The sequence below is a fragment of the Calliphora vicina genome, chromosome 3 (assembly GCF_958450345.1).
Source record: "Calliphora vicina chromosome 3, idCalVici1.1, whole genome shotgun sequence".
Taxonomy (NCBI): Eukaryota; Metazoa; Arthropoda; class Insecta; order Diptera; family Calliphoridae; genus Calliphora; species Calliphora vicina.
The window spans coordinates 5,332,917-5,358,985 of NC_088782.1; the positions used below are offsets into that span (position 1 = coordinate 5,332,917).

General features: G+C 28.9%; 1 protein-coding gene across 3 annotated transcripts in view; it reads left to right on the forward strand.

Annotated features, from left to right (window-relative positions):
- GluRIB (Glutamate receptor IB) overlaps positions 1-26,069 on the forward strand; it is a 153,735-nt gene that overhangs the window by 67,229 nt on the left and 60,437 nt on the right. For all 3 annotated transcript variants that reach the window (XM_065503486.1, XM_065503484.1, XM_065503485.1), the window contains one exon: positions 22,822-23,075. In XM_065503486.1, the coding sequence (XP_065359558.1) occupies positions 22,822-23,075 (254 nt within the window). The remainder of the gene's footprint in view (positions 1-22,821; positions 23,076-26,069) is intronic.

Genomic DNA, 26,069 nt, shown 5'->3' on the forward strand with positions numbered 1-26,069 from the left:
ATCTAAGCTACTCAGATGCAGCTGGCAGTGTGTATAAATAATGAATGCGATTGCAGTAGTGGATGAGTCTAATTTTAAGCATCGTTAAGTAAAGACATCAACTGCATTGCCAGTGTATACTTCTGCATTATAAAGTGTGTGTGTATTTCTGCGAATTTATAAACGTGCATAAAAACACTGAGTGATAAAGTTTTGCTATATAAATTTAAATAAATAAAGAATTGTTACAAATTTTAAAATTTTTAAATTTATTTAATGGAAATAAACCTTAGTTTTTAAAAGGTAAAAACGTAACAATATATATATTTATTTAGGCACTTTGATATACCAGTCTTGATGCTGGAGGTTAAAATATTGCAGAATGTCACAGAATATATTTTTTTAAACTATAGTTTGACATAATTTTTCAAAAAACCCAATAATTTCTACATGCATAAACATGTACGTACATTAAACACTTATACATCTGTACATTAATGTTTATTATTACATTTTTTTTCTATTTTATTCTTTTCAAATAATTTTGCGACGCGTTTTTCCGTTGATTATTGTCGCTGTGTTCCATTGAAATCTATAGGAAAAAGCGTTGTTGTGCTCATATCCAAGTATTGTTTTACTAAGATGACATGTTCCTGTTGAATAGAACTATCAATTGTTACTTGTTCTTTATTTGTTCAACATTTTCTTTTACTTTTTGTTGTTGTGGATATTGTTGTTGTTGTTGCTAGTTTTTAGTTATTATCGGCAAATAAGTAAGTAGCATTATACTTTAACGCATAGAGAATAAAGGGATCATATATAATCTATTGTTGTTCAATAACAAAGGATACAATAATAAGGATAAATAATAGAGATTTCTATATTAGCTTTAAGAATAATTTTGAAAGTGAAAAGTTCTAATAAAAAAGAAGTGAAATCGATAGCAAAATAAATTAATTTCAAGTTAGAAACTCTAAACTATTAGAACGATCTGACAGCAGAAATATTAAGAATAAATGCTGCAGCTGTATTAAGCAGTATTAAGTTTAATCAAAAAAATTTCACCAAAATCTTTATAAAACTAATATTGCATTAATTGTCATGATGAAATTGTTGCAGCAACACGTTTGTGGAAAATATGTTGCAGCAATATGTTTATATGTATAAACAAATTGAATATTATGAATAAATTGCTCAGATATAAATGTCTATATCTCGAAAACCAAAAGTTTTAAATTTTTAAAAATATATATGTTGTTGACTGAATCTCAAGAATTGAACTTTTGATAAAAAACTGCTGGTTTTCTGATAAAAGTGTTCGGTACTCTTCAAACGAGTTGTTCGACTTCGTTTGCCTTATCAATATCTGATAAACATTTTTTTCTTCCTGATCCAGGTTTTATTTAAATTATCAAGTCGTCATTATGCTGTTTAATGGCTTTTGAAACAGTGTGACGATGAACCTTCAAATCGTTTGCTAAGCTTGTCATTCCATTTGTAATTTCCACATTTTTCATTTGCGTTTCTGTCCATCTGTATGTTGAAATCAACTTTCTGTAGCCCTCAAATATCTTCCGGCTCTGCTGATATTTCAAATCGAGAAAATCGGCCCACAAATGTCTAAGACATTATCCATATCTGGATTACTAAGTCATTAATATAGACAATATGGATATTTAATGATAGATATTTCAAAGTCCATTGCAACGATGTACATATATGAGGCTATACTAGTTTGGACCTACAATGGTCAAAATTAGGAAAAATATTTTTTAAGCCGAATTTTTTTTCACCAAAAATTTTTTTTTCATAATTTTTTTTTTCACTAATAAATTTAAAAAAATATATGTTTTAAAATTAAAACAAAATTTTAATAAAAATTGAAAAAAATTTAAAAACAATTTCGCAAAAAAAATTGGAAAACTATTTTTTTAAAAGAACAAATTTGAAAAACAAATTGTTTACCTAAAAATATTTAAAATTTGTATTTTAAAGTATAATTTGTTGAAGTGTATAGGAGATTCGGCACAGCCGAATATAGTTCTCTTATTTATACTTTTTTTCGCTGTTAATTTTTACCGAAATAACAATTGAAAATTATTGATTTAGAAAAGATAATTTCTGACATAAAGCTAAGTTGATTAAAACAATAATAATTTGTAGCAACAAGGATAAGTTTTGACTGGAATAGTGTGTATAAGTTTATTTTTCGTTTATGATAAGAGAACTATAGTTTATATCACCTAGTTGATATCTTTTCAATAATATTGTCTTATTTGCTCCATTCAAAGTGCGTAAAACATGTTTATAAACATTCGTTATTATTTGTTGAGATATTGGTCTGTGACCAGATTGTATACTGTAGAGGAACTAAATTCAACAATCAGAGTATTTTGACACAGAAAGCCTTATTTGTGTTTAATACAAATACAAAAAATAAAAATAACTGGAAACAACTAACAACTTAAGTGATCTAATTATTGTTTCAAAATGTTTGAACAACAATTACATAAAAGTGTTCTTTGAAACTTTTCACAAGAAATTACAACTTTTCTCACACTTAAAAGCACAACATTACTTTAATGAAGGTTTAGGTTTTTCGGCAGCAGCAGACAGCCTGAATAGTCATTTTTTTTTAGCAGCAGACATTTTAATTACAAAGTACTGAAAACTGAAAGGAAGATTCATTATTTGTTCTTTAAATTCTTAAAGCCATAAAAAACCAAGCAATTTGAATAATATCTAACTAACTATATGATAGACATTGATTAAAGTTGCAATTTTTAGAGCACAATATACAAATATATTCATGTATGTATATTTATTGTAAAATACATATATATTCACATATTTTATGGATGTGTGTAAAAAGAAAGAAAAGCAAAAAATGTTGTCTATACAGACATAAATAAGTATATGTGGTAAAGATAGCAGAAACACAATGAGGTCGATAATAAGACAGTTTTTCCACCAAATTTATTTATATCAATGAAATTCTGATAAATTATTTGTTAATATCTGCATTTGTATGGGTGTTTATGTGAATGTGTGCAAAATAAATAACACAACAAGTATTGAATGTAAATATGTATAAAATAGGCAAAACCTTCAATTTAACATTATTCATACGCCACCACCCACACTTATATACATCAATACAGGAATATATTATTCACATATATATGGGCAATTCCACGAGAATGACAACAACGACTAAAAAAACAAAAACCTTTGAAACATACTCTGTCATGTACGATATGTCACGTACGATATGTCACGTACGATATTAAATTTTATTTATTACAAAATCGTCCAAAGATTGTTTTAATTTAAATACAACAGATTGCAAAGGAAAAATATTTGGTTTAGTGTAAGAAATTAAAAGAAAACATAAAGCCTCTCACTATTCGCAAATTTTCGCATATTTCTAGATATACCTCAAAATTACATCCGTTTTTTGTCCCATACGATATTCCTTAATTTAGCTCAATATTTTGGACAACAATGTTTCGAAAGAACTTATTATAATTTTTTTAAAATATAGTACCCTCTGAATGGAACATAGAGACCAAATTATTTTTCAGATACTCTTATTTTTACAAAATCTATGTCACTCTATAGGAACATAGATAGATGACATGGAATTGCCCATATGTACATACATTTAAATTTAACCATTTTGGTTATACAGTTTTCTTTATATAGATGTAAATATATACATATTTTTTTATTATTGTAACTTAATGCCCATATGCAAAAATAAAAACAGCAATTCACACACATCACCACCAAAAATACCAACACCATTATTGAAAATTTGTGAAATACAAATACATACACATACAAACAAACACATAAATAGTATTGGGAACAAAGCCGCACAACAGATAAACATGCACACACATAAAAATACATATACTATTGTATATTGACACATACATATATAAACCTACAATAAACGTAAACAGAAATGATTACTTTATGCCGAATAATTGTGTTGTTTCCGTTGGGCTGTGTATTCGCCACACAGCAAAATGTTGAAAACGATGAGAAAAAAAAACAAACAACCAAAATGGAATTGTGTTTATAACGGCATATTTGTGCAAATAAACACACAAACGCACCCATTACACAAACACCCCTACAAATAAGTGCTAAGCCTTCATACTACTAACAAACGAAGAACACCAACAAAAATATTGTGTAACAATACATTACATTATGGTAGGTCATGTTGAAAATTGTAATTCTTTTTTCTGTTTTTGTACCCCAACCAAACAGTTTTATTTTCATGATGAGTTTACAAAAATAAAAAAAAACAAGCACAAGTGCAAGAGCAACAACCATAATAAATGGAAATAAGAAACGGCCAGTTTCATGTATTACTTTTTTTCATATTTTCCAACAAACAAGAGTTTTTATCTTTATAGTTCAATAATGAAACATTTGAACAATTTGTTGTTGTAAACCGTTTTTTTTTTCAAGAACACAGCCAGAAAACCCACATTTTTTGTTTACAACTTTATTTTTTAGCTGCTAAAAATGGACTATAAAATACATGGTATTGCCATGTTGAAATTTAATCAAATTTGCTTTTAAAACAATTAACAAAAATATTAAAAATGAAACTAAAAAAAAAAATGGCAAAATACAAACAGGTTAATTAATGGTCAATTAAATATTGCGGATTATTTTGGCTTAGTTCTGCTGTAAAAACAATTAGAGCAGAACCGGCACAATTATTGAATTGAAGTGGAATGTATTGTGGTAATTTTTCATGTTTTTTATTAGGTTCAATTTAAGAACAGCTACAACAATATTTCTACTATAATTTATGGTATAAACTTGTTGCTACAACATGTTGCTGCAACATATTAGCTATAAACATAACATATTGCTGCAACATATTAGCTATAAACATGTTGCTGCAACATATTAGCTATAAACATGCTGCTGCAACATATTTATTACTGTAAAAATGCTGCTGCAACATATTTATTACTGTAAAAATGCTGCTGCAACATATTTATTACTGTAAACATGCTGCTGCAACATATTTTTTACTATAAACATATTGCTGCAACATATTTATTACTATAAACATGTTGCTGCAACATATTTATTACTATAAACATGTTGCTGCAACATATTTATTACTATAAACATGTTGCTGCAACATATTTATTACTATAAACATGTTGCTGCAACATATTTATTACTATAAACATGTTGCTGCAACATATTTATTACTATAAACATGTTGCAGCAACTTATTTATTACTATAAACATGTTGCAGCAACTTATTTATTACTATAAACATGTTGCAGCAACATATTTATTACTATAAACATGTTGCAGCAACATATTTATTACTATAAACATGTTGCTGCAACATATTTATTATAAACCTGTTGCTTCAACGTAATTATTGTAAATATGTTGCTGCAACATGTTTGACAAGAAACTTCAAACAAAATTTGAAACCGAGGCTACATGTTTCTGAAACATTTTTTTCTATAAACGAATTTTCTAATAAAATTTTGTAACAAACAACAGCTAAAAATGATTTTCTATAAATATATTGCTGTAGTATTTACTTTTGCTGTAGCATTTTTCAAAATTTGCAACTTTTCAAAATTTTCCATAAACATGTTGCTGCAAAATTGCTTCTTTAATAGTAAATACATTCAAAGTCATCATAAGTTATGGCATAGAATATGAACTAACTTAGACCATTTTGAAATTAATAATACACAAGAAAAATCCAATTTAAACAGTTTTTTTTTTTTTTCTTTTTGAAAATACAATATGATAAAGAAACGAAAATATGGCTAAACAATCCTTTACTCTTTGAAATTATTTACTAAGAACAGTTTTATTAGGTCGCCAATTAATCTAGAAAATAGTAATAGTTTTCTAAATAGCTTTCACTTAAAAACTGCAAATTTGAATTGAAATAACAGATCTGAAAAAGCAAAAAAAAAATATTGAAATCAAATTAAGCTCTTAGTCAGTGTATGAATATTATGATAATTTTCTATGCATTTTCAACATAAGATTAATTGCTAATCTCAATTAATCGCTTCATATAATCACGATTTTGAAATTGTGCCAACTTTAAACTGATTAAGGCAACAGAAAGCAATAGTTATTTGAGAGAAGAAAAAAACTCATTCAAATATTCCAATATTTTCTATACAACATGTTCTACCAGCATTATTTTATTCATACAAATGCACAGGCATACTAGCACACATAGAGCTTGAAATATGTAGAAATCAATATATAAATGTACATTCCAAGTCTTTTATTCATATTGACATCTATACGAATATTTGCATACGCACAGAGTCACAGCTAAATATACATAGATACATTCATATATTCACAGATGTATGTAGTTTTACACATGCACAAAACCTAGTAACCAATATATTTCCCAGTCATACAATTTTATACAGTCATTCAAACATAAATATACGATTTTCATATCAATAAGTTTATAAGGCAACAGGCCAAAAAAAAATAAAAAAAAGCAGGGAAAACGAGAAAAGAGAGCCCAAATGATTGCATTTTATTTCAACTTTGGCAAACATTCCCATACACACACACTCGTTAACTCACACACTTACATTTATGAAATACAAATGTGTACATGATGTTATCAGTGCTGTGCTGTACTGAGCTCATGTCATGCTTGATACCAGTATTCAAATTCATATATTGTAGATTCTCAAAATTCATATGAATATACCGTTGGCTAAAACGTAAAAAGTCCACAGTAATATTTCAAAAAAATATAAAACAGCAAAACCAGGCAAAAATTCTTAATAATAAAAGAGAATTTTGTTTTAAATACTTTCAGCCTAACTATAAAAGAAATTTTAAAGTTAATTTTTGTTAAAGTCGACATTATTTTGCGTACCATGAGAAATATTTTAAAAAAGCTTTCATCACTTTTTCCAACTCATACATTCAAATAAATAAAAATATTTTCAAAAAGAAATTTCAAAAAATTAAAAAAAACAAAATGTACATCAAAGTTCAAAACAAAAAGTTTATTTTTTAATAATAAATATAATAAATAAATTAATAATAAATATAAAAATAAATAAATATAAATAATAATAATAAATAAAACAACATTTTAAATTGTATTTGAAATTTGTTTTGTGGTACAAAATTTAAATAATAGTCAACTTTATGGACTTAGAATCGATGTTAAGGCTTTTGTGGTTAGGCTGTTTATTTTTACCTAAGCTATGTTTAGCTTTTCCACAAAATTTTTTTAAAATTCTAGTTAAGACCTTTTGCATTGCAAACCTCCACATGAGAACATTTGAATATATCCCTGTATTTATGTATAGATTCTTTTATTATTATAAAATTGCGTTGGTATTTCAAAATTTCGTAAATGTTGTTCCTTTTTGTGGATTGTTTGCTTGTGGGTGTTAAATAATATTCATATAATTTTGTGTGTATGTGTACGAGTGAGAGAGATTGTAGATATGGTAAAATGCCTGAATTTTTTAATGAAAAAATTTATAAATTTTTGTAATGCCACCTTGTTGTCCGCTTTCGCGTGAGAAAGTTTCAAGCCATTTTTTTTGGAAATTTCCATTTTGTTTGGTCATAACAGTTTAACGCAAATAGTTTTAATCCAACGACTTTTCACAACTTACTGATCAAAGTGTCTTTAAAGCAATAGTGTAAACATAATTTATAAAAATTTTGTTAGTGTAAGTCAATTTCATTTATGTGAAAATATTTTGGTATTTAACCATACATATATGTGTTATTTTAGGAATAAATTGTCAAATTGTATGCCATAATTTAAGGATTTTTTTCACACACAGTTTTATTTAATGTAAGTGTGTCACAGTTTTTCTTTTTTTTTTGGCAAAGAAAAAAACTTACATTTATTTAGCTGTATGTTTCTACATTCTACTCGTATGCAATATTTGAGTTCACGGGGTTGAATGAATGACATTTATTTTCATTTTATTGAACAATTGATGGAAATTTATAATGGTTTTTTGTTTTTTTTTTTCTCGCTTTTACTGTTTAACCTTAAGCGTATTTGAAACTGCTACTTTAATGTAACTACTTATGGGTGTATACATATATGTATGTGAGTATGGCTAATATATGTGAATAAAAATAAAATATTATGTCTATAAATCTTAGCTTCAAAGAGAATTAAGAATGTACTCCTTTTCAAATTTAACAAAAATTATGGGTTTTTCCGAAGCCATCGAAATCAATTACATTTATTTTTATTAAGAGTTATAACAATAAAATTTAAATTAGAAAATAATTACAGTTAAAAAACTTTGCAAACAAAAATCTCGGTAAAATTTTACACTTGTGGCCATATTTTGTATTTTGTATTTTATTAGTTTTGGAAAAAGCTAAATGAAATATAAAAATGTCATTCAGTTTTATAAAATAAAAATTAAAGATAAATAATAAATACTGCCCACACAACGCTTGAGTGAAAATGCAATATAGCCGAAGGATATTTCAATTTTGTTTGAAACTGCAAGTAAAAATCTATAGAAATTTACTACAATATGATAACTTTAAGGAAAATTTTATAGTACCAATATATGTATATTTTTGAAGATAAATATCTTTACATTATGGTCTTTTATTGAAATAATAATGTGCAAAATTTAGTCATATGACTTGCTTAAACAATAATGTTTAAGTTTAGGTCCCTTCTATTTATAAAACACTGAAATTATAAAAATCGAACAATTATGCCTAAAAAAATATATACCAAAAAACCCAAACTGTGATTTATATTTTGTGATAAAAATAAAACATTCAAATTACCAATTATAAAATGAGTTTTATTAAATGCTTTGTTTGGTATGACCTTTATAATACCCTTCACCTTCGTGAGAAGGGTATATACATATAAGTTTGTCATTTCGTTTGTAATTTCTACATTTTTCATTTCCGACCCCACAAAGTATATATATTCTGGATCCTTATAGAAAGCGGAGTCGATCTGTCTGTTGAAATCAATTTTCTGAAGACCCCAGATATCTTCGGGATCCAAATCTTCAATAATTCTGTCAGACATGCTTTCGAGAAGTTTGCTATTTAAAATCAGCAAAATAGGTCCATAAATAACGGAGATATGAGCAAAAAACCGGGACAACCTCGATTTTTGACCTATTTTTTATCTATATCTGGATTACTAAGTCATTAATATAGACAATATGGATATCTAATGATAGATATTTCAAAGTCCATTGCAACGATGTAGATAAGGCTATAGTAAGTTTGACCTACAATGCGTCAAAATCGGGAAAAATATTTTATAACACGAATTTTTTTTTGTCATCAAAAATTTTTTTTTGTCATAAATTTTTTTTCAAAAAAAAAAAAATTTTTAAAAATTTGGAAAAAACTTTTTAACGGTACCAGGTACCTTTCGGTTCCCTGCAGGTCCTCCAGAAAAATAAAATTCTGTTTATAACTTCCTGTAGTCCTTGTTTTGAATATAAAAACAATTAAAAAAGTATGGTCACTCAAGCCCAACCATATAATACCCTACACCAAGTAAATGAGTAAAAATATTTTTCTTTTAAAATATCAATAATTTATGTGAGTGATTTTCGGAAGTGGGCCTTCTATGGGAGCAATGACCAATTACGGACCGATCACCATAAAATTAGGTCGTGTGATTTATGTCTATATGAAAGTTATTTATGTTGAATTTTGTGAGTATACCAACATTTTTAAGTGATTTAAGCACGTTAAAGTGATTTTCGGAAGCGGGTCTATATGGGAGCTATGACTAATTATGGACCGATCGTAACAAAATTGGGTGACATGAATTTTGTATATATAAAACTTAATTGAAGCGAAATTTGTGTAGATACATATATAAATTAAACATTTATGACCGATAAAGTCCAATTTCGAGAGGACATTTCTATGGGGGCTAGGTGAAATAATAGACCGATTTCAGTCAGTTTCAATAGGCTTCGTCCTTGGGCCGAAAAAATTATATGTACCAAATTTTATCGAAATATCTTCAAAATTGCAACCTGTACTCTGCGCACAAGGTTTACATGGACAGCCAGCCAAACGGACGGACGGACATCGTTTAATCCACTCAGAAAGTGGTTCTAAGTCGATCGGTATACTTTAAGGTGGGTGTTAGACTAATATTTTTGGGCGTTACACACATCTGCACAAAAGCATAATACCCTCCCCACTATGCTGGTGTAGGGTATAAAAAATAAAACTTTTTCAACGTTTTAAAGTCTTGGTCCACAAGGGGTTATAGTACACGCGTAATAATATAATAAAATCTACCTTAATGAGAGTAACAAAAATATTAGCTACCTATATAAGTAAATTTTTTCATATTAGATTTTATTGCAAAATAAGCTAAAGCAAATCGTTATGATTTTGATGGCAGTAAAATTTTTGCAAGGTAGTATAATATTCTTACGTCAAACTAAATAATAATAAATGTTTTATTCCACGACATGTTGTAATACATACATAAAGTATGCATTATATTATGCCTTGTTTTATTTAATAGATTTGTTTACATCATAACTCCGTTTATGGAATTTTGAAAGCATCAAATATTTTCATGGAAAATCACGTTATAAATGCTATAATTTCACAAACAATTACAACTTTTAAAAATATGTATATTAAAAAGAAAACAATAAAACTATGCAGTTATAAACAACTCTTAAGATTTAAATTATTTTTCTCTTAGTAAATAACTATATATAAACTTTTAGCTTCAAAATTAAGAATGATCTTGAAAACAAAAAAAAAAAAATTAATAAATACTAGAGAATGACAGCTGTGATTAAATTTGATACGAGTGAACATTACAAATTCGAAACAGCCAATTTCAAGTTGTTGTATATTGATTTCAACTAAATATCAAATAATGTTATTTACTCTCATACACACATAAATACGTGCTTAAATCTACACACACAAATATCTTTAACAAACATATATACATCCATACAGACACAAGTAGATTCTCCTATGAATTTAATAAAAAAAATACAAAAAAAACTTCATTGAAATCGAAAATCAAAAGATATTTTATTGGAAAATCCATTTTTATCATAAAAAAAATACAATCATCTTTGTGAAATTTGTTGTCTGTATGATGTTGTACGAATATTGGTTATTTATAAGATTTGATGTGTTTGTGTGTGTGTGGATTGAGGGTTTGAGTTTATTTTTTTATGAATTTCATACCATAAAACATATAAACATTTAAGCTTATTTATCAAAGAGACGCAATTTATTCACATACGAGCATATAAGTAGCATAAAAGTAATTTCTAAATAAAACTGTTACACTTAACAAAATAAGCAGTTTATAAATAACAAGCAGAGAAATTCGTTTTAATAAAATTATTTATATACAGGATATTTATTAAAAAATACAAATTTTAAATCTGTTGATCTTTTATTTGAAATGCGAAAAGAAAAAAATTACTTTTACTTTTTATACCCATCAGAAAGTATGAGGGCTATATTGATTTTTTCATTCCGTTTATAACACATCGAAAGTAATCCCACAACAGTATATTCTAAGACGATCTAGCTATATTCTTCCGTCCGTCTGTCGAAAATGCGAGAAGTCGCAAATGAAAACAGTTAGATGGCTGAAATTTTCCACAAATACTCTCTCTTGATAAGTTTAGTTTGGTATTGAAAATGGGAAATGATTTCAATTAGACCCCATACAAATGTCACAATGGAATATTGTTTGAGCAGCCATAAATGTTGCAATCCTGAAAAAATTTTGCACAAATTAGTTTTAAGTAAAATGGTACTGAATACCAGAATGACCCGTCAGCCTCAGCAACAACAGCGTACTCCGGCACTCTACATCCGACCCCAAACTATAACCAAAACAGAAGATTTTTATGAACAAGTTGTAAATTTGTTGGTAAACCACCGAAAAACACATTATATTTTTGCTAGGTTTCAATTTTTCAAGGTTTTGTTCACTGGCGGAAATAATTTAATTTATATGGGTCAAATGGCAAGCTGTTTGTGTGACGGAAATCAAATGCCGAATTCCATTATAAAAATACAAAAGCCACTGTAGTGGGCTCTGTTATAGTTTAGGGCTAGATGTAGAGTGCCGGAGTAAGTAATTTGCATTTTATTGAAGGCAAATGGACAGATTTGTTTTTCTCACAATTTTAAACCATTTTGAAACAAAATGAAAAGCAATGTGCAAAAATGTTAGTATCGCAAACAACTTTTCCTTATATCAAGACAATGATCCCAAGCACACATAAGATGTTGCTTGATCCATAACAGTTCCAAGCATGTAGAAACACCTGCACAGGTTCCAGACTTTAATGTAATTGAGCATCTTTGGGAGGAATTAGCTCGGAGAGTGCATCAAATGAAAAGTAACACGTTAGTTCAGCTAGAAGGGTCCTTACTAGAAGCATGGAACTCAAAAGAGCCGGAAGTGTGCCAAAACTTGGTCAAATCGATTATAAATAAAGCCATTCTAGACAACAAAGGATATACAACTAAATGTTGATCGCACACTTTGGATTACCTATTTTACTTTGTCTGATTATGTGTTGAACTCAAGAAATTGAGTTGTTTTGGTTTTCTGCAAAAATTTGCAGTTTTAATTATGCAAATTTTAATTTTTGTTATTTTTTAGATATATTGGAATGTGGAGTGTACCAATATTTTGTTGGTGCATTATTTTGATGTTTAGAGTACATTTACATTCGATTATGCTTTGGAGCCACTGTATATACAAATTCTGAACAGAACAAACGCACCAATATTCAAGCATTGATTTACCTTTCATAATTTGAAAATTTTGTATATAAAACAAAAACAAATTTTTGAAATTTTATTTTTGCTTTCCACATAAATAATTATCACAAATGTGATAAATAACTTTGAGATAACCTTTGTTCAAGGACGTTTTTCTATGCTATATCTTGTTCTGGTGAGAAATGGATTTCTAGAAAAAAAAATTTTAAAATATGCGATTCATTAGCATAAATATTAAATAAAAAATGTAAGTTGTTCAGTAATTACCAAAATTGTTTTTTGGCTACATATTATTAAGTACTTGAGTACGTATACTTAATATTAATAAGTCTTTTTTCCTTGTTCATATAATATCACTCATACGCTTAGTGAACCCTAAACAAAATAACTACAATTTAAACATGTTAAATTGTGCTAGAAAAGTCTCATTCTTAACATTGTTTTCTTTAGAACATAATTTAACAAAACGTCTGAAAAATTATATGAAAAAAAGAGGAAACTAAGAAGAAAATAGGGCCACATAAATTTACAAACTATTTAATATTGACAACAAATTACACGGTACTTAAACACAAGCAACATTTTTAACATTTAAATAAACCATTTATTTTCTCATGTGCTGTTAACAACTTGATCCCTTTTTCTTTATTTTTCGTTGGTTCTTAAATATTTTGTTTTATTTTTTTCTTTTCGGTTTCTTCTATTTCGACTTCAAATTACTACATATTATCATTATCATCACTTAAATGTTTAAGAGTGTGTGTTTGTTGGTATACATACATAACTTTTGTTCTATTTAAGAAATATATTGTTTGTATAATATACTTTATATAATAAACAATAACATCTATGTTGGAGAAAACAGAAACAGCCATAATCAAAAACACTTATGTAACCGTACAAATTTCTACTGACCGCACTCAAACTCTCACCCAAAAATTTATAAACTAAAAGTAAAATGGAATGGAAAAGAGGAATTGAGTGTAAAAAGGGACAATAACTAGAACATCATACAGGGACATTGTCATAAAAGTTGCTCAAACAATCACAGTAAATCTGTTACCAAACTACAAGTGGAAGACAATCGAATGAACATTGGGCACAGTATGGTATAGCTACTCTATAACAATATGTAATTACTCGAGTATTTCAGATCAAATAACAATCCATAGAACTAAGTAGAGCGATATTTTTGTTCTATTTGTTCAAAGTCAATAAATCGAAAATATCTAGTAATATTTTCCTTCCAAGTTTCATTTCCTCTCGTCCGAAAATATCAGCTTGAGTATAATTTTATTAATTTTTGGAAACTCCAATGTACGGAAACCATTTTCTGAGCCCCTCAAAAAGGCATTATTCCTTTAAAGTGCTAAATTTTTTGGTGAATTCCAAACGCATGAGTTTGTATCCTTTAGGGAATTGTGTTCAGTTCCTATATATTTCGTAGAAATACAAATACGACTTTAGAAGAATTATCATGGAAACCAGAAAACATAGTTCCTTAAACAACATAATTTGAGAAAGAGCAAATGATAAAATAAATCATATGACCTTATGAACAAAGCGCTTGTATAAAATCATAATTTTTGTGATGCTCTTAAATTGAAGAGAAAGAAAACAAACAGGAATCAAAATATGAGGAAAACAGAAATTGTGAAAGTCCAATTTGAAAAGAAAATAATAAGACTTTTAGAAGTCAGAAATAGCAATACTACCGGCTGAATATGTTAGATTATTTTTAAAGACAAAAAAAATTTAGCTGGGGTTAAAATTATGAAATTTCAGAGAAAAATAGGGCTTTAAAACAGAAGACAATATTTAACAAGTAAAAGAGCTATATTCGGCTGTGCCGAATATTATATACCCTTCACCATATTATACTTAAAAATAAAAATTTTAAATATTTTTAGGTAAACAAAATTTAAAATTTTCTTTTTAAAAATATTTTTTTTTTGTTAAAATTGTTTTTTTAATTTTTCTTCCAATCTTTTTAATTTTTTTAATTTATTATTGAAAAAAAATTTGTGACAAAAAAAATTTTTTTTGGAGAAAAAAAAATTTTGGTTAAAACATATTTTTCTCGATTTTGGACCATTGTAGGTCCCATTTACTATAGCCTTATATACATCGTTGCAATGGACTTTAAAATATCTATCATTAGATGTTCATATTGTTTATATTAGTAATCCAGATATAGATAAAAAAAGGCCAAATATCGAGGTGTACCGGTTTTTTCTGATTTTCTTGATTTTAAATTGCAAATAGAATTCCCGATATATTGATGTATCATCATGTTTTTAAGTTATTTGGAGGCTACGAGAAGTTGAGAGAGAGCATTCAGCATCAATCGAAATAAGCAAGGTATGCACTTCCCTTAATTGTAAAGAAAACGTAAGTTAATTCCCAAAATAAATCAAATAGAAACACGTCAAAAATACTTATGAGAGATTGACCTTCAAAAGAACTACATAACAATAAAATATAAATATTAAGTTAATTGTTGAGAACTACAAAGAAAAAAATACAATTTTCCATAACTTTTTTTGGAAAACTTTTAATAAAGATTTTTTATAATAAGATCACTGATGATAATAACAAAAATCTACAAAATTATTTTTTTTATGTTTTATAATTTTAAATCTAAAAGTAACACGGTTTTTTTACTCATATGGGTAGATCCATGTCATGGTACGTGACATTTGTATAGAGTGGAATAGCTTTTGCAAATATAAGAGAATTTCAAAAATAATTTGGTCTTTATATTCCATTCAGAAGGTACTATATTATAAAAATATAATAAGTTCTTTCGAAATATTGTTGTCCAAACAATCGAGCGAAATGAAGGTATATCGTACGTGACACAAAAGTAATATTGAGGTACATGTAAAAATATGCGAAAATTTGCGAATCGTGAGAGCCGTTATGTTTTCTTTTAATTTCTTGCACTAAACCAACTATTTTTCCTTTTTGTTTATTGTATACAAAGAAAATAAAGAAAAAATTAAAAGGATGAAGAAAATTAATTTATTTTCATAAAATAATAAGAAATACGTATTTTTTTAATTACGTGTTGCACATAAATGTGCAAATGGGGCTAAATTGTTTTGAATGCACATAAGTACATTATGGCCGCCTAAAAGTTTCTTCGGATTTTCTTAAGCATTTTCGTTCGGTTTTGACATTAACTTAAGCTAGCTTATGCACATTATAGTTGGGCCTTAAGTCACTCATTTGATGTTTATTCGAATAACGTCTCTGATAAACTCCCTAACGACTGTAATCTCTGCCACTATTTATAAAACTGTCATCTGCACTCTAGATTCTTCTTTAACTGTCAAAGCTCATATATTCGAAGCCTAGAGCTTTCGAATACACACGCCATATCTGCTGAACTTTCTACAATTTTCTTTAACACATTGACTGCCAAGGCACTTTCAGCAAATAAGATGCTGGGGGCCACAGCATTTTCTTTGCGTAATGTCTTCGAAAACGTCAATATTGGAATTTAGGCTACTGTCAGTAATATTTACTGCTTAGAAACAGATTTTTTTTTATAAATAAGAGGGTCTTACGAAATGGCGAAAAAATTTTTTTATGGGATACTGATTTAGAAAAAATACTCAGTATAAGTTCAGAAAGTGATGAAGAATGTAAAGATTACAGTTTTGATGAGAAACTTCCAGACAACATCGAAAAAATTCTTAAAATCCAGCACTATTGTCTGACATGGCTAGATAGAATAAAAGTCGTGTCTGACATATGTGTCCGACGTGGCGTAAACCGCATAGTGTAGTGTCACACATATTTGTCCGACGTGGCAGTCAATGTGTTAACTGTCAAAACTCGAATATTCGAATTCGAATATACGAGTCGCAGCAAACATTCAGCATTGCCGTACCTACGATCTATGATCAACTCAAAGCTTTTATTTAATGTTAATAATGCCCACAGATATGTTACAGTTTGAGAGACACTGCTAAGGCACTAAGAGGCACAGCCGTTAAAATCGTTGTATTTGAATTCAAGTACAATTTCGTAACAATATGTATGCAAAAATTAAACAAAATTAATAGAAAATATGTATTCGGTTTCAATAAACAAGCCAAAAAACAATCGCAGCCAAATTCATTTCGTACTACATGCTAATTGGGAGCTTAGTTTTTGCCGCAAGGCTAAAACATAAATAAATATAGTCAGTCTAAACCCATGGTAGGCGTTCATATTGTTCAGGTTACGATGATTTTCGTCAAACAACCCGAATGTGAACAAAAGAGCGTAATAGGGCGTAAAAATACACACAATTCATTCAGTTTCTTGATGTTCTTGTGGATATTTTATTTTTAACCCAAAAGAGCACACAAATTAAATGCCTCTTTTTGCCTACCAATGGTCTAAACTATAACTTTTGCCCTTAAAGTGTAATAAGCTCTAAATACTTTCACATAGTAACATATTCAAATCATCTGGAAGAAGAGTTTCAAGGGTTTTGGTTTTTTCAGTCATGGTTGTCATTTTCGTGGAATTGCCCATATATGAATTAAAAAAAAACTTGTATACATTAAAGATTGTCCATTTTCGGAAAACCTAAACAAATTTCCTTAAAATTAAAAATGTTTACCATTTGTTGTATCAATGTCCCAAATTTTCCACATACTCCTAACTAAAGTAGCGCATCAAATGGTCATGGTTCAGTGATAAACATTCTTATTTGTTTTTTCCTCTCTTATTTTTTTGGCAAAATTGGAAAACAAAAACTTTATTTGTTATTTTTGTTATTTTCATTTCCCTAAATACATATACAACTAAAGCACAATCTAACAATCTTAGTTTGTACTATATTTCATAAGTTAGAATCAATACAGTGTTCTATTAATATTGTATTGTATTTTTTTTGTATATATGTATCTGTAAATACATCTACATGTATTTGTGTTCATATGTGTGTATGTGAACAATATGTCCCCATTGCTTAAAGTCTTTATGTTTATTTTTCTTAAAATCCGTTTTGTGTTTTGTGTTAAAGTAAAAAAGCTACTTAACGGACTCTTCTCTAGAACAAAAGAGCTGCACGAAGGGAAGCAAAGAATAAAAATAAAAACCCAAAAAAAAAAAAACAAATGGTAACATATTCGTACATACTCATGCAAACAATGACAGCCAGCCGTAATAATACTTATAACAACGTACTACAGTACACTACACAATACAACAGAAAATGAACGAACGAACGAACGTTCGAAAGAAAATAAACAAACAAATATGTATAAAACTAAACACTTTGTTGACTTTTGGTTTTTAAGTTTTTGTCGTTGTTTTTATTTTGCCTTTTTTTTTGCTTACAATGACAAACACACATAGATTCAGACGTACACAGATACATAAGTATGTATGTATTTATGCTTATGTGTATTGTATTGCCAGCATTTGGTATGGCAATACAATACAATGTTATTGAACGTGCCAAATGTATGTATTTCTAGTCATGTACATACTCACATGTTCCATATGCATATATGTACCGCCATCAGGGATGAAAATGTTGGTACTTTTTTAATTGGTACAATTGCAGTACAAAAATATATGAACCTAGTGGATATTGGTATCTTCTTTGATATCAATTGAAAATTGACTACAGCTTAAATACTGTCAAATTCTATAATGAGATTTGTCAATCTAAACCCAAGATTTGTAATAAGAGTTATTGGAATGGAAACATGTCTCCAATTCCATAACATTCGAATATCTTATCACCATCAAACTTTCACCTATCGCTCAGTTTGTAGCAGAAAAATCTTAATTCTCAAAGATTTGACAACGATATCAATAATGATTCATTAGCAAAACAGATCGAAATTAGTTTACTTTTACAAAAATTCTTTCTGTTGAGGAACTTCGGTTTTTCAATTCCAAACAATATGGAATCAATGGGGCACCTTTACACACTACAACGAGTCTCTCAGTCTATACGGACGGTTCTAGGAAGGGAGATCGAGTTGTCGTAGTTGTCTATTTTCAAGAATACGGAATTCGATTATCTTTAAGAATTCCTAATGAATGTAGTATTATTCAAGCCGAAACATCGGCTATTATAACAAGATATCTGGCAGGGATAGCCAAGCCGCAATATCTAACATAGTCCTGGAATGCCGGCCATCCTTAAATAAGATGGTTAGACATTCAACTCCCGTACTCATGTGGATTGGCGGAAATATAGACTTCCTATGCAAGATTCCATTATCTAATTGCAAGCAGCAAATTAGTAATTTTTACTATGAACTCGCTCAGACAAGATAGGGAGGTGAATCAACCTGTACGATTACTAGAATGATATGGCCCCGACTAAACCGAGGGCGAACAACATATCTTCTTGGACTGACACGCTCACAATTGACAACGCAGTGGTAGTGATAATCGGATACTCCACTTTTGGCAACCATGCGAGGAGACTTCGCCTGACCATTAATGACTTCTGTAGAAGTTTTCAAAATGAAGTGGAGGATGAGACCATTTTTCATATTCTTTGTCATTTCTCTGCATTAGGAGATCTACACAACAGGTTTCTGTGACAACGTTCCTTAAATAGTCTTTAGCAGCTATCGAAAATGAAGCTAGAATGTATCAATGCCTTCGCTAGGAATATAAATTGGCTACTCAAGCCAGACACGGAAATCTCCAGTGACCCACTACCCATCAATGACTGCTGCAACTATTCTCCTCACTTCTTCTCTTCTGACCACCTTCTTCTCCATTTCTCCCACTTCTTCTTCTATCTGATGTTCCCCTTCTATTTTCGGGTTACACAAAGGGACCTAATGTTTGGAACCTGTTTCCTGTTTCTGCCATGCGACTGCCTGTTAACATGACCTAATCAAAATTCTTGATGATTTTTTGAACATTTTTGTTAAAGAATTATTCGCTTTTGCGAAGTTTAGTAAATGCTCGATAGTCTCTATCATATCAACGTTCGGCCACATGATGCAATACCCGCTAAAAAGTATTTAGAATGAAGTGGTTGAGAAAATTTGCCTTAACCGCTTTATAGTCCAGAATGTGCCCCGTTGTTGTTGTCGATCGATGCAGAACGCTCTTTCTGGGATACTCTGAACTGTGAAAATAGTATACGAAATTGGCTTGATTCATTCCTGGTCTCAAAAGATGAACAGTTTTTTTTGCTTTGGAATCCATATGTTGCCAGAAAGGTCATAGCTAACAACCGCAATTACATTGAATAAATTTATATTGTACAAATATTTCAAAATAAAAGCTAAAAATATTAAAAAATCTCGCATTTTTAATTCGTACACCCAATATAACACAAACTGCCTTTGACATTCTTTTGACCAAATATCAGCACAACTAATTCAAAAAGTTGTTTCTTATCTTATTCTGGCATTTTAAGTTTTTTTACGATTGACCTACATTTTCAATTTCAACAATATTTCAGAGATTTTCAATTAATATGCTGTAGGTTAGGTTTTAGTCCTATTAATAAATAAGTGTATCTTATTCGACCAAAACCTGAACAACGCCATAAATAGATGTTTTGTAGTCTCTTCTCATGATTTCTCTGCATTACGGCCAGTAAGAACGTCTATTAATCTTATCAATACTAGTCTCATTATAAATGTTATTTGATTTATCCTAGAAGGTTTATCCCCATAGCATCTTAGTCGATTCTTGATCGGCAGATTCGCAACCATTCCATGAACTATTTTTGATCTTCCGGTAATATTTAGCATAGTTCAGACTGATGCTATCCATACTGGTACCTATTTTGGAAATTTCATCAGGTTTTCGGATTCTCTGGCTCTCATATCTTAAATACGAATTAATTTCCTTCTTAATTTGAAGTACATACTGTTGTAGAGCTTCAAGTTTCGGTTTCATCTGCAAGTGCTATGATAGCAGCATGGTTACCATTGTCCATGATACCATTTTACTTTGAGTATTTAGCACCTTTATTAACTTCGGCCTTACAGACCGTATTGTGGCTGGAAAGGCGTTAGGAATTTCAGGAAAATTAAAAATTTTGGAGAATCGTTGAAACCCAATTTAGATGGCTTCTATTGTTTTTGGGTTTCGAAATGTAAAAAATCAGTTGTGATGATTTAAAAGTTTTTCTTTTTATTGAATTTCAGCTATTATGTGCAATAACATGCAACATATATTTTAACATATGATGATATTTCCGAGAGAGCTCCAGGAATTGGCAAAATTTGAATATCGTTTGAGCAAAAGCTTTATTTTTCAGAATTTTTTAATATAAATAAAATAAAATTTTGCGCGCAATGAAAAAAATTATTAACGCGAACAGCTTTAGCATATTTAAGTATCGGCGCATATAACTCCGGAATGACGTTTGTGTCATAAGAAGCTAATTTTGATAAACATTTTTAGTCAAGTTCTCCAAATGTTTTCCCCCATATATCGATTATGTTGATACATTCAATGCCTTACAGCGATTCTATCACTTTAAGATTGAAAAAATGATTAATATTTGTTATCAGTTCCAATGGTAGCCTTCAATCTTGCTGCAGCCTTAATTCCATTTAACAATGAAGTTCGTATTGCTAAAGTCGCATATGATATTTGGATGCCTTACCCTTATCAGTATCGCAATGTTATTTGCAAAACAGACGAGTTTGAATCCTTCAGTTGAAATGATATTTAAGTTTATTTAATATATGAAGGAAAGCTAAGATAAACAATTAATATGTATTTGTTGTACGTAACCTCATGGTACCTTCTAAACCAAAAAAACAAAAGTACAATTTCTTTACAAATAAGTTGTAATGTTCAACTCTGTATCCCTGATTGGCATATTTAGTGTATGAGTAGAGAGTATAGAGACAACATAACAAAAAAATCGAGTTTTAAAAGAGTTTTGCTTTGTTGTTGCTGCTGATGTTGTTTAGTTTTTTGTTTTGCCACACCATCATCATCAGAATCACCAGCAACATCAGAGCATTGTCATCAACATTGATTAAAATAGAACAAAGAACGTGTTGATGGCATCTAATAGAGAACGTGAGGGTGTGAGAGAGAGAGAAAGAAAAAATACTAAGTGAATGAGTCCATAAGAATTGAATGAAACAACAGCAACAGCAACAACAACTTGAATAAAACAAGAATAAAAATCAAAGTGGTCAAAAATAACAACATTTGGTACAACAATGCATTTTTAAAAACTCAAGGGTAAAAACAATACAGATTTTGATGATGTTCATGATGATGACAATGACAATGATGATGACGATCAGGATGAGGAGACACACACACTCCAAATACTATTCTATGAAATTATTTTTGTACCATATTTTAGGAGCATACATACGTGCATATTTGTTGTGGTATGTTATTTTACAAATGCTGCAATACATGTATGTGAGAATGTGTCCTATTATGTGTGTTTGCGTACAATTGCAGTTGTAGTTGCATTCACAACGACAAAACAATTCAATTGAAAACAATAGTTATCAACTTTTATCAAATTGAAATAAATGAGCCTTTGATTAGATGTGACACCATACCCATGTAGTTTAGTTTAGTACATCCACAATTTGCTTCTCCATCTATGCCCGAGTGTATGTTTCTGTTTGTATTTACATCATCATGCTCTGGCACCCTAGAGAGGAAAGAGAAGCATGCAACTAAAAAGGAATTAAGGAATTTTTAAATGAATTTAAATAGAAGATATTTTCAATTTCTCTCTCGACTGGGGTAAAAAATGTCTCTAACTTTTTGCATTTTTTGACACAATGACATTTACAATTTCCATTTTTGTTATCCTCTTTAATATGAACACACACATACACACTTAAATACATAAGAATATACAATCAGTTAAACATTATAGAAAATAAAATTTCCTGCTGTACAACCATAATTCTTTTACTTAATATATAGTACGAACTTATATTGATGTATTATTTTTTATTTTTATTTGTATGTACTATTTCTGTATAAGGATTTTGTTTCGAAAATTTATATATTTTTTTGTTTGTTTTCATTTATGTTTCAAGGTCTTTTGCGGTTGCAGCAAATCTATCAAGGCTTAAAGCCCGGAAATGAATCATTTCAAGTTGAGATGGTAAAGCGCATTGCCAATGTTACCATGGCCATTGATTTCCTGCATACACTGGAGGATTTGGGTCGTTTTACAAATAAATACATTGTACTTGATTGCCCAACGGAAATGGCCAAAGAGATTCTAATCCAACATGTAAGGGACATTTCATTGGGACGTCGCACATACCACTATTTGCTTAGTGGTCTGGTAAGTACATTTACAATAAACTCACATATTCACACACAGATAAATATATACATATCTACATACGTACACTCGCACATTCTCCCACATTCACACATAGATCTAGAACAGCAGTTCTAGGAGACAGTCCCATCATTGAGGGTGTGAACTGGTTATTTCAATAGTCACATGACTAGTTATTTTAACACGTGTATTTCCTAAGCAGGGGGTCAATAGTCAGATTGCTTGTAAACAAACCTTCTTCCGATTTCTTAGAGACATTTAAGTGGCAATTGTCTTCTCACTAGAATACCTGGGTTATATAAAGTAACCAATTGTCTTCTCTCTGCACTACAAAGTGCACATACGTGTCAAACTATCCAAGATATATAAATTGGAGTCAGCCAAGTTATAGGACATTAGGGACAATTACTGTATATAAGGGATACATTGGCTACTTGTTTAACTGCAGGGACACTTTTCCATAGCCGCACACAAAACCCACATGTGCATAACAACTACAAACACAAATAAATGTTAAAATTACTGGCAAAATGGTTATAAGCAAATATGATTCTTTTTTTCTTGTCTATTCAGTTTTAGTTTCTTTTTTGTAAATTTTGTTCTTTTGTGCCATACAAATACCGACAACCAACGGCCCCATATTAAATGAACATGAAAATAAATAAATTATGATCATACACCACGACTTTACGCAACGCACTACACATTTAGACTAAATAAAAGTTTATTTTGCATAATTTCCTTTTTAAAATGTTTTTGGAAATAAGATTTCTTAAAGCCAACTTCAATATATTTTCAATAGAAGATATAAATGCATAAATTATTATATTTCAGTAAAACAGTTTACTATATACGAGTATGTATTTAATTGCCATACAAATACTTGCTTAATATCTATCTATATCAGAATCAATCAAATGAATCAATGCACTGAATTAGCAAATTTTGAATTACATAATTATTTTCACACAAAAAAATTAATTCAATGAAAATTGAGTCAATTCAAATGTATTTTTCAAAGAGAATTGCAATTCATTCCAATTCAATTGAAATGATTTGAATTAATTCAAATGAATTAAAAAAAAATAGAAATTCATTTCCAAAGACAAACAATTCTTAGATTTTATATTACCATGATATACTAGAGTTGTCAGGTAGCGGGCAGAATAGAAATTGAATTATTAAGTGTCGGCGAAAATCCTATCAAAATGTGAAAATTTGGTTAATCAATTCAATTTAAACGAATTAGAAATGAATTGCAATTTACTTTAACAAATTCATCAATTAGAAAACGGGTAAAAACTTTTTGGCACACTATGTATCTTTTAAACCAATAAACATAGTAACAAATTTTTTCTTCGAAATCTCGGTTTTTTTGCGAAACTTTAATTTAAAATATTGATTTTCGGTTAACCGGTTTATCCGGTTTTTATCACTCGGTTTTAAAATTTGGGACTAAAATTAATAAATCTCATGTTTGTGTACATTTTTTATATTCATTGTATACACATTATTGGTCTGATTTGAAACCTAAACTAGTGATTTATAATACAAACCTCTTTAGATTAATATTTTTAAGAATTACAATGATTCTAAATAGTAGAGGAGGATGAGTTTACTGCCGAGATCGAAAATAACGGGTTCACTTTCATTTCAATGGTAAATTCTCATTCGCAGCCATTTAAAAATAATGTTATGTGATATATCACTGAGAGAGTTATTTATTCGAGAATATTTTAGGTTTGGGGTTGAGAGAAACAGAAAAGAAACAAACACAAATAATCTGGATGAGTGATTTATAATTTATTTTTTTCATGAAAAATAAATCGCAAAAATGCATTTGATGTAAAACAACGCTGAAATTTATAAAATTTATCAAAAAATTAATAACACTTTAAAAAAAATTCTCATTTCTGTTACTCAGACTTCATTACTTCATACTTATCATATTCATGGCTATTCCTGTTCTCACTTTCACCATTCACCCTATTTTTGAAAGCATAATTACATTATTATAAAATAAAATTTCAAAAATTATATAATTAAGGTTAAACAAATTACGTGTAAACATTTCTAATAAGAAATTCTGAAAAAATTAGATACTTTTGTTGTAATTGTGCTTTCAAAAATAAGGTGAATGGTGAAAGTGAGAACAGGAATAACCCTGATTATTTCAATAATTTGTTAAAAATTACTAATAATATGTTATTGTATGTAAATAAAAGAGAAATTAACAGTTATTAAGAACAAGAACAAATGAATTGTTTATCTCACAACAAACCATTGAAAAACAACAAAAACAAATAAAGGTCATACCAAACCATTTAAATAAAAATCATTTTATATTTTATTTTTATCACAAAAATATAAATCACAATTTGGGTTTTTTGGTATATGGACGAGTTATTTTCGATCTCTGGTTTACTGAAAAACTTTTTCAGAATAAATTGCACATAATGAAACTATTAAACATAGTAGTTAAGCCAAATCTTAATAATAATTCATTATAAACTTAATAATGATTTTACCAAATGTTAAATTGAATTTGATATATTTTATTTTATTGTTCATTTCGTTAGCTTAGTGTACAAAGTCCTTTTCAAAAATATTACTGGAGAGACAAAATAGTTCTAAAATTCATAATTTGAAATATTTATTAAATCTGATAATGGAGTTTTATTAATTATTTGGTATGATTTATAATGACAAATTATCACAGCTAAGAAGAAGTGCGTTCAAATCTCATAAGTCCTTTTTTTGGGAATTGTAACATTTTCTGTTACAATTCTCAGAAAGTCGAGGTGATAATAAATTTTAAAATTATCAAATATTTAATTAAAACAATGATTAACATTTTTTGGTTGAAATTTATTGAATAAACCAATAATTAAAACAAGTATTATATATTTAGTATCATATTTATACTCAATTCCATTAGAATGAGATAATAATTTTGAAATTTTTACAAAATAAAATGGACTTAACTCTTTTGTA